This window comes from Seriola aureovittata, chromosome 12 (assembly GCF_021018895.1).
Source record: "Seriola aureovittata isolate HTS-2021-v1 ecotype China chromosome 12, ASM2101889v1, whole genome shotgun sequence".
In the NCBI taxonomy this organism is placed as follows: Eukaryota; Metazoa; Chordata; class Actinopteri; order Carangiformes; family Carangidae; genus Seriola; species Seriola aureovittata.
The window spans coordinates 25,415,363-25,425,974 of record NC_079375.1 but is presented as its reverse complement, the minus strand read 5'-3'; the positions used below and the strand labels follow the sequence as shown (position 1 = coordinate 25,425,974).

Below are 10,612 nucleotides of genomic sequence, written 5' to 3'. Positions count from 1 at the left end.
TTCCACCGGACTAAACATCAAACACCTGAAGCTCATCTTCACAACTCTGCTTGTGCTGAACAGACTCGCTGTGCAGCCACCTGTGTAGGAGATACTGACAATGTTAACCACTAGACGACATGAAACTTCATTCAGCTGAACAGGAGAAAACAGAGACGGCTGATCTGTGAACACCTGGAGTCTAGACCAGTAAAAACAAGTCAACAGACCAATGGTGTAAGTTCATGACTAACGTCACGCGGTCTTCAGCTGACCAAAGGTTTAACAGTAAAACTCAGTTCTATCACTATCAGTCAGTCAGTCGGTCGGTCGGTCAGTCAGTCAGTCAGTGCTGCTGCGGTCCAGCCATAAATCTGACCACATAACTCTCTTCTCTGAAACTTTCCCTGGCTACTTGTTGTTTTCAGAATACAATTTAAACAACCCTCCTCTTGGTCACAAAGCAGCTGCTGGTCTGGCTTCACAGAACATCTCAGACATGCTGTTAGTTCACAATCCCAGCAGATCACACGCTGGAAATCTCAATGTGCCAGAGCATTTTCAAAGTGTAGTGAGATGCTTCTAGCATCATGCACCTGAAACAGTTTACCTGCTGATCTTAGACTCGCCCCATTAATGTGTTCTTTTAAAACCAAATAAAGACCTTCCATTTCTTAAATGCTGGAGGACGGTGCTGCCAGTTAATATGGTGAGTCCTATAAGGCCCTGGACAGGGCCATCAAACACGCCTGTATACAGAAGGAATGAAATATCCCCATAATGTGGTGAATTATATATACACATAATCCTCATACAGACATAGAGACAGGGTAACACTCAGTTAATCTGGGGGTCAGATTGGCCTCTGTCTTTAAAAGTCACATGGAAAAGTTTAATTAATTTTTTTTAAATTAACATTTTAAACAAATCGGGTAATTTCTCTCAGTTAATGTTGCCAGGATGTTTCTACACTCAAACATTCAGTATTTATTTTTTTTACCAGCTGCTCATTAACAGGAGAAAACATCACTTAAATCAATAGAATCACTTTTCAAGAAAGTCAATAAAAGTTTTAGATAAAAGTAAAACACCTTCTTTTCATCGTTGCAATAAACTGGAAAAATATAATTCATTGAGTTTTGAGAAGTTTAAACATTTTAAATTAGCTTTTTCTCTAGGTTTTGCTTAGGCTTGCCCCACCACCTTTAAATGAATTCATTAAACAGATGTGACGGTGGCAATAGCACAAGGACGGCCACTAGAGGGGGCTGTGATGCAGCTCATAGGTGCACCACATCTGGACAATCTGTACTGAGAGTAAAAGGAAGCTTATCCCACCTTCAAGACACTTCTCAAACATTAAGTCAAACCAGATCTGTGATCACTTTAACTCAGTATGCAGCAAAATGTATTTGTCTTTTAGTGTGTGTGACTTGTCATGTTCTTTGTTAAATAAATCATTTCATAAGAAAACAACAAGCATGGGTGATATTTTATATTTATTCTATTATTATTAGTATTAGTATTATTATATTAAATCTGCCACATATTTTGTGTTTATTTGTTCTCTGCAGCTTCACATGGTAAAAGGGAGAATTTGGTGGAATCAAAGTGTGGTGGACTTCATTTCTTCCAGCAGCAGGTAAGTGTCACCAGGGAGGTTTTAACAACATTAAACCTTTATCTTCTTTCTTTCAACACAAAATGTATTTTGTCCAAACCATGATAGAGCTTGTTTTCTAGGCTCTAGTTTTTGAATTGTCTGGAAGTGTTGAGTGAGTGGGGTGTTCAGTCTGTTGTAGAGGGGCTGTTTAAGTCTTTCCTGTCTCTCCCACCAGACACCTGCACACATAGACCTCAGGTGGTGATCGAGCACCTGCCCCTCTGACATTTTTCTAATTTCATATTTTGCAGCTAATTAAGTTTAACGGGTTTATTTTATTTTTTGTTTATCTTATATATTGGTAATGCAGATGTGATGTTATGTCTTTGTCTGCTACTACTTTTCTATACAAGCAGCAACATTACTTTATTGATCCACTGCTCCTCCGAACCGCGTTTCTTCTCCTGTCAAGCTGTTAACTTTCACTGGTGCTACATTTAACTAACCTTGTATAAGTTAGGTCTACATCACAACACGTGCAGTAATCTATATCATCTATTTACCTAAAGTGTTATTAATATGGCTGCAGAAAAAGGAAGGCTTAAGGCTTACACTTGTAATACATCAACCATAAACTGTTTTTTTTTAAACTCTTGATTATGCTGCACAAAAGGACGTCGGGCAGGTAGAGCAGGCAGCCCAGGGCAGAACTGCAAGACTGGTAAACTGCAATAGACTCCAGAGGATAAACCTCTCCAGAACTGGAGCACCTGCTCCTCCTGGTGGGTTAAATAGAGATTTCCTTTGTTTTAAAGTGCAGTAACTGTCCCAGTCTGATCTAATTTTTCTATCTAAAAAACTTAACCTCAAAACTGAACTAAAACTTAAAGACCAGAGACCAGACCTGAGCTGTCAAGTTCTGTGGCTAGTCATTTTTATTCAGCAGAAATCATATGATTACATTAAGTCCAGCAGTGCAAGTCACAGAGTTATATCTCAACACTAATCTCTCTCTGTGTGTGAATCTTTACACAAAGTAAAAGACAACAAAAAATTTTTGAAAACACCCCAAAAAAATTATTAGTCACTTAGACTCTCTCTTTAAAATTGAATTGTGAAATTAAAGCAAAACCCCACAAAGAATTGATTTAAACAAACACTCAGGTTCAACTGCTCTAATTCTGTTTTAAAATGTCATTTAAACGAACACAACTTCAATAAAATGATTTGATTAAGAAAATTAAAGAAGAAAAAACAAAAAACAAACTCTATCTTGACACTGACGTGTGATGCAATAAAACGTTTGGATCGATGGCAAAAGTTCAAAGTACGATTAGAGCAAAACTGTAATAACAAGTATAATTAATAAAAGCAGTGAAATATTGATTACAGGATTGAAATATGATTTAACAAAAGTACAATTACAACCATATAATGATTATGTTCTTATGCACTGTGATGACACAAAGATCGTCACGCATCAATGCTCTCCTGATGGTTATACTACAACACTTAATGTGGAGTAATGTGCTTTTTCCTTATTACAGTAATTATAATAATTATAATACAATCTTGTAGGAGAGCCCTAGTGGTTGGATTGATTTTTGTGACACTACAGTGAATAAGAGTGATGCTATTGAATATTATTCCTAAGAATAATATTATAATAATGTATATTGATATATTTTCCTTTATCACGGCTTTCGTACTGATGAACTCTGTATACTGTTGATAGTTTCACGTGCTCTGTGCAGAGGGCACTTCAATTATTGAAACCAACTGCGTGGATTGTTGAATATTCCCTTGACAGTGGACGTCATCTTCTCCCATTCCAACCTTTCTTTTCAGGTGAGGTACTCTCCCTTCTCCAACTTCGTCAAAAGCACTGTCCGTTCTCTTACACTCCGTAACTCTTTAATACGCTGCTTAAATCCAGATCTGGCCTCATGTTCCTCTGTTTGTATCAGCAGATCAATGTAATCTGGAGTGGACAAAGGATCTGGACGTAGTGCAATCTCTCTCAGACGCTGCAGGCTTTTAGTTAACGTTTCCATCATTTTTGTAACTTGCAAGTTAACCTGCTCATATTCTACTTCCAGTTGTTTAAAGATTTTCTCTGACTTCATCTTCTCTTCCAGCGCTGCCTCATATTTATTCTTCAGTTCCTGAAACGTCCTTTTCTCTGTTACACGTTTTATATCCCACCGGTACGTCATGTTGGCATGGTCACTCCACACACATTTTCCTGGACACATTGTGCAGTTTCCATTTTTCATTGCAGAACACGCACTTTTATCCCCATCTTTTGGTATGCTACAAGGATAATGGCAGGTATAGTTGCACCCATGGCAGTTCATGATGAATTTTCCTGGAGGAATATTAATCCTCTCAGATCTTTCAACCTGTACTTCAAATTCAAAGTCCTCATTCTGCTTCATGTGGGTCTCGTGGTTTTGTAGTGCAGCTTTTGTGTTGTTTATTTCCTCCAGTTTAGACAAACCTTTTCGTATCATTGTCTGCACCCCCTCAACAGTCGCCTCAAGCTGTTTGCGTTCTCGGAGAACCTCCTTTGTCAAGGTCAGACTCTGGGTTTCCATGCTGCTTAGATGATTGAAGAATGTCTTCATGCTGATTTCCCCCATTTTCCAGAACATGTGATCAAAGTTTTCCTCATCAGTGTTGGCTTCTGTATTTCCGGCAAAAAGCACAGAGTTGTTGAATTTAAAATAGAGAATAGATCCATCTGGGTTTGTGGCACATGGAATCTCTGCATCTTTGATCGCCTCCAGGACTCGGGGTGATTTGCCATCAGCAAAGGTGACCAGAGCAACGATGTTGTTGGCAATGTCCCTCCCGAAAATGGAGAGGATGGCATCAAAGATATATTTCTGTTTGGGTGTCAGACGAGCTAAAGCAGACTGCACTACCAAGCACACTGCGTCAATGCTGTCAATTCCACCCTCGACAGAGAAAAACTCTCTGATTTTGTCTGTGATTTTTTCGTCTTGTTTGATTCCTCTCGTGTCTCCAAACCCTGGAGTGTCGATGATTGTGAGGGAGTAAGGAACTTGGAAACCGTCTGTGTGGTAAATCTGATAGGCTGTCACCTCAGAGGTCTGACTGCACGCTTGTGTTTTCTGAGTTTCTTCATTTATCAGTTTAAATCTATAGCTGTCCTTCCAGTCGACTCCTAGGATGTAGTTGATCATGCCGTTGATGAGGGTGGTCTTGCCAGTTCCAGTGGCTCCAACAACCATGATGGTTTTGTTTGCTGGGTTTTTGGTTGGTGCCTTTCCAAAAACCTTTTTGTTGAACTGACGAACTCCTGCCTGTTTCAGATTAAGTAGGTAGACTGGTGGATCACCTGGGATCACAGTGAACTTCTTTTTATCCAGTGTTTCTTTCTTAGTTTTAATCTTGAATTCCTCACTGGGCAGACTGACTCCGACACCAACATCTGTGCACATCCTGATGGAGTAGACCGTATCCTGTTTCAGGCCTGTCAGAGTGAAGGTGTACACCTCCTTCCCGGTGTCTTTGCTCTGCCATTCATTGCTGTTTTCCTCCTCGAATTCAATTATGTATTTTTTAACCGATTCACACTTTTGGACAGACGGGACGCTCCATGTCAGAGTGATAGAGTTTGTTTTCACTTCAGTGCCTTTTACCTGAGTTGGTGGACCAGCCGCTGTGGGGGTTACAGCACTGCAGACATTGCTGCTGACAGCGTAGCTGAGTTTGCCCACAGCTGTGGCTCTGATCTCATACTCAGTGTCTGGCCTGAGTCTTGACAGAGTTACTGCGTCTTGGTTCTTCTTCAGTGGTTGAGATGCCCACTGTGTGTCCTGTCTCTGTTTGATTCTGTATTCAACTCTGGTTTCTACAGTGGCAGAGTCTGGTTCAGACACTCTAACTGTTACGCTGTCATGTGACACAGCAGTAGCTGTTGGGGTGGCAGGTTTTGATGGAGGAACAAAGCAGACTGCATCGTCAGACCCTTCTTCATATATGAAAATACATGCCCCAGGATGACTTCCATCATATTTTGATGCAAATATGAATTTGGTGTCAGCACTGCTGCTCAACTTCTTCAGTTCTTCAAACAGTTGTAATTGTTTCCTCATTGTCTGTCTGGTATCAGTGGAGAGCCACTCTGTGTTTCTGCTCTGTAGATCAGAGGATTCCCCAGCAGTGTCCATCATTCCTGCTGGTCTGAGATGATTTGACAGTTTGACCAAGAAACTGTCAGGCTGGTCTACTGAGGTAAAGGAAAAGCACACAATATTTCTGACCTTTAAATCAGACAAGAGGTCATCCAAATTGTCGTCCATTTTTATACCTAGTTTCTCCAGTTGTTCAAGGAAGGACTTCAGTGTATCTGATTCCCTCCCCTTGGTTTTTAGCCACTGCTTGTTTCTTATTGTCCTCTGATGATGATTCTCTGTCAAACACAAAGTAAGCACCAGCTCCATACAAGATGGCTGTGACAACATGAGTGGCTGTGTTGTCCTCAAACACATTGGGATGAGATACCTGTCCATGAGCCAGGTGAGACATCGTTAATGTTTCAAACTTTGTTGTCGTTTTGTACTGAAGAGTCATCCTGGCTTGTTTGTGAGATTTCTTTGTGTCTTGGAAATATTTTGCTGATCCTCCAACATTCACTAGTCCTCCCAAAAGACTCAACTTCAGAGAGCCAGAGATGTTTAATAAATTTGACTTCTCCTCAATGGAATCTGATGCGGTGACATTGAATTCAGTGGTATGTTGAAGTTGTACACTTGTATTCTTTTGTAGCTGATCTAGATCCCACAGAGTTACACCTGTTGACAAATCAATGATACAATGTTAGGTCAACAAAGACTTCAAATACTACAGTTTAAGCCTATATGTCTAACATTAAGCATTGTTATCCAAATGATACGTATACTTTTTAAAGTTTCTGTAAATGATCATCATTGCCACTAGATGTCACAAGAGACCACCAGCATCTTAGACCAAAACAACTTCCTCCACAACACCCCCTACCCCCCTTTCTATTTCCAGCAAGGCGTTATGAAGCCCAAGGAAAGTTTCTGCGAAACACACAATAAGGAGCACAACTGAATAAATTTACCCTGTGTACTTGACAAATAGCAAAAACAATCCAGCCACAACCATCAACCCACTCTAGCATTGATGAGATATCCTCTCAGTAAAGCCAGACAAGTATTGGCTCCATGGTCGGACTGGGAAAGAAATTCAGCCTTGGACTGATCCACTGGGACCGGCCGCACAAATGGCAGTGATGGAGCTGGTAAACATTATGGATGTTACGATTGTTCACCACCTGACCAGGGTCAGTTCGTGCTTCAGTCTCATCTCTTTATTTGTTGGACATCTCTTTAGCAGAAATTTTATTTCTGCAGTGGAGGAAATTCTTGAGGGTCACTTTCACCTGAACACAGTGTATGTAATACACTGTATTGTACTTCGTCTGATCGCGTGATGCAGTCCCTGTGCCCTAATAGATGTGGAGAGGACCAATGGTTTAATAAAGAGAGACTGTTATTGGCTCCGGGTACAGCTCTTGTTGTTCTTGTGTGTTACGTTGTATGGTGTCGTCTTCCCCTTTTGAATTAAGGCTGGGGCGACCTATCATCCGCTGCTCCAGAAGGTGGTCCTCGTTTTCGGCTGGTCCCTCCCCTCCTGCGGCATTGGTCGCAGCCGCCTGGTCCTATCTATGGCCATATAAAGGCTGCCTCGTGGAAATGGCTGGGGTGGGCTGTGATTTAATATTGAGCAGTCCACCTCTGTGCCCCATTGTTCCAGATCTCTAAATGTCAAAGTGTGTGCTGTAGCTCTTCTGGAGTTGGCTTTGGGATTGTGATTGTTGACTTGTGGGGGCACTAGTTTTGCAGTTTTGGGGATCTTGGGCTACAGGCTTTAGTTTAGTTTAGGTTATCGTGTTTTCTTTCCTGGTTATTTTTTTCAGTCTTGAAACACTAAGTTATGGGCGGCTGCTTGACTGTATTTTTTGTTTGAGAGGTAAGACGGGAGATAGGGTTTTATTTTCGTTGTGTTCTTGTATAGCTGGTAGGGATTGATTGGGTTAGGAAGCGGGGTTTGTTTTGTTTGTTTTATGTTCTCGCACCACCTGCTGCCCTTTCTCTTTGTTCTTCGCCCAGCGATTTATTTGTGTCGTGGTTGTACAGTTTTTTTTGGTGCTAAACAATAAACTGGTTCCTAAACATCTACAGGTTGTAACATAAACTCACATACACTAACCTGCCAGCTACAAAAACAAAGACCAGAGAAACTCAGATTATAACACATAGAGGGGGTCTGACTTCTTTCTCTTCTCAGGATGCCATTACTCCACTATATTCATGTTTAGAATCTCGTTTAAAGAACCTTTAAACTGGGCATTGGTTTATTTATTTGTGTGTTCACGTTAAGGTAAACTGAGACACTCAGCACATTCATCAGATCTTACCTGGAACAAGAACATCCTTCCGGCAGTCATACAGTGTGCCAAGCTGGAATGGTCTTCCCAGGGCTGCAGTCTCTATGGTATCATCACCAGATGAGGCCATGGTGTCAATAAATTTCAACTGGAAAACAAAACACAAAATGTACTTAATTATTAGAACCTGTAACTAATTAATTAGTCCTATGATGCTTTAGATAAAGTATGTTATTGATCTTCAAAGGGAAATTGCAGTTTTGCAGCTGCAATTCACCAAAAAGTTATAACAGCCATTTAACAGGCAAAACTGTTAATTCACACTTGACAGGGACAAACCATGATGCCTGCAGTTACTATAACAATCCTGAGGGTGGCAGCAGAGGACCATTTGGAGTGGGCCGGTTCAACTCTGGCATGTCGATCAATTGTTTAATTAGAAATAAAATTGAAAATTTGAAAACCTAAAGATAAAAAATCACATGAAATACTGTACCATAATAAATCGTCTGAACCACAGGCTGTGCTCTCAATACTAAAGAAATTCAGAGAGTAGATTTCCTGTTATCACACACACACACACACACACACACACACATATATACTTTTATCATAGTGCACTGCCTGACTTGCCTGTGCGCTTGCGGTCTCCTTTTGTTATAAACACACACACCACAGAGATGACTTTACAGTAAGTCCCACCATTTCCCCGAAACCCCATCCTCTTCCTGTTTCAGGGTGGTGCCCCTGAGGAACTTTAATTCCTTTTAAAGTTAACATAATATGAATCTTTTATTTTATTCATTTATGATAGCCAATAATTATGTTCAATCAAATGACTTTGAAAGTGATTAAAGTTGTGACGAACTCCCTCCACAACCCAGTCAGAATGCTTCCGCAATCCAGCGGTTGAGTTGGTATCTGTAAACTCTTGTTTTCACCATTCAGTAAACCGAATCATTTCCACTGAGAATAAAAGGATTCCCCAGCATTCAAACAAAATACACAAAGTGTAAGATATATACAATCTTTACAACAACATGCCCATGAATATAACACCAGAATAAAGTTGAACAAACTGCAAGACAGACCCTTACATGTAGAGCTGAAGCTGCCTCTCCACTCGACGGTGACTCCAGTAATGTCGGAGTCAAGCAGCAGCTTAAATTTTAAAGTATGAGACACACCTATATGTGATGTCAGCAGGTGTTCATGTATCACTAGTTCAACTGATCCTCTCTTCAAAAGGCCGTTGGCATGATCAGAAATTAACCCTAGCTTAGACAATGAGCCATATTTTCATAAAGTTATTCAAAGCAGTTGTAAACATCTGTAGCGGCCACATCTCCCAATGACTAACAGTGTGATCCAAGTTCCCAGTTTAATAGAAATGTAAAAATGGAATAGCATATCCAAGTTATCTCTCATCTTATCTCTTGAAGTTTATTATTTTATTGGGGAACTTGGCAGCTCCACCTCTGTGTGTGAATACATGCACAACAACTGGTGTAAGGACTCTAAAATAACTGGAAGACACTGTTCCCCTTATCTCTAATATTGTAAGCTCAGGTGAAGGCCATTCTACCTGCCGTGAGAATTTACTGTTCTGATTAATACGGCTGTGTACATCCCACCACTGGCAAACGACGGGCTAGCACTGGATGAGCTACAGCTACATAAAACAGCAACAGAACACGTTTTCATATGTGGTTTTTAGTATTGCTGCAGACTGTAACCGGGTTGACCTCAAGCATGTTCAGACAGTGAAATGCAGACACAGAGGCAGAATGCTGGTTCACAGGGTGATTTATTGGGCAACACTTTATAATAACGTACAATCAGAAGTCACTTATTGTTAACGATGAAATAATAATTCCAAAACATTGATAGAAGATTGTCAATGATTAGTAAGTGAATCATGAAACAATCAATAACAAATCAGTGAATTACAAGTAGTTGATATATTATGAATCACTTACAAGTAATTCAAAGATTTGATATTTCACAAATCTATTCTAGTCTAATTGTAATTGTATCTCTATATGAATTGGTTAATCAAATAATGCAAAATTAGTAATTAGTGAATAAATGTGAAAGATATCACATTCACTGAGCTTCAGGAAACTCACGAGGCTCACATAAGGACTGATATAAGGTTAGAAGTTCTTCAACTTAGAAAAAGAAACTAACATATTTATTTTTTTATTTTGTTTCTTATCTCTTTCTCAGATTAAATCAAAGGCAACTGGACTTGTATTTGTCTCTGGAAGACGTTTCGCCTCTTATCCAAGCGGTTTCATCAGTTCTTATGTATTGGTCTCTCTAGTCCGCACTAGTCTGACCAAGAAAGTGGAGTAGGACCCAGGTATTTAACCTCTTGTGGGTGGGTCCACCAAAGTACCTGTGAAAGTACTGGTTTCACCTGACCATTGTTGTGGTCTCATGTGGACGACCGTCATTAGGGTCAGGTGACCCTGTTGTTATCCCGTGTGAACGACAGTCGTTAGGGTCAGGTCACCAGTACTTTCACAGGTACTTTGGTGGACCCACCCACAAGAGGTTAAATACCTGGGTCCTACTCTACT

General features: G+C 40.3%; 1 protein-coding gene across 1 annotated transcript; it reads right to left on the bottom strand.

Moving 5' to 3' along the window:
* Nucleotides 1-5,938: 5,938 nt before the first annotated feature.
* LOC130178725 (cytolytic toxin-beta-like) lies at nucleotides 5,939-8,165 on the bottom strand. Its single transcript, XM_056391176.1, has 2 exons — nucleotides 8,058-8,165; nucleotides 5,939-6,405 (listed from the first exon to the last, which is right to left on the bottom strand). The coding sequence occupies exons 1-2, from the start codon at nucleotides 8,155-8,157 to the stop codon at nucleotides 5,939-5,941; spliced, it is 567 nt and encodes a 188-aa protein (XP_056247151.1). The 5' UTR covers nucleotides 8,158-8,165.
* Between the last annotated feature and the right edge of the window lie 2,447 nt (nucleotides 8,166-10,612).

Excerpts from the sequence above, each read along its gene's own strand:
- LOC130178725 (XM_056391176.1), bottom strand. The coding sequence starts at position 8,157 with ATGGCCTCATCTGGTGATGATACCATAGAGACTGCAGCCCTGGGAAGA. Across the intron at positions 6,406-8,057 it reads GAAGGATGTTCTTGTTCCAG|GTGTAACTCTGTGGGATCTA; the intron begins GTAAGATCTGAT and ends ATTTGTCAACAG.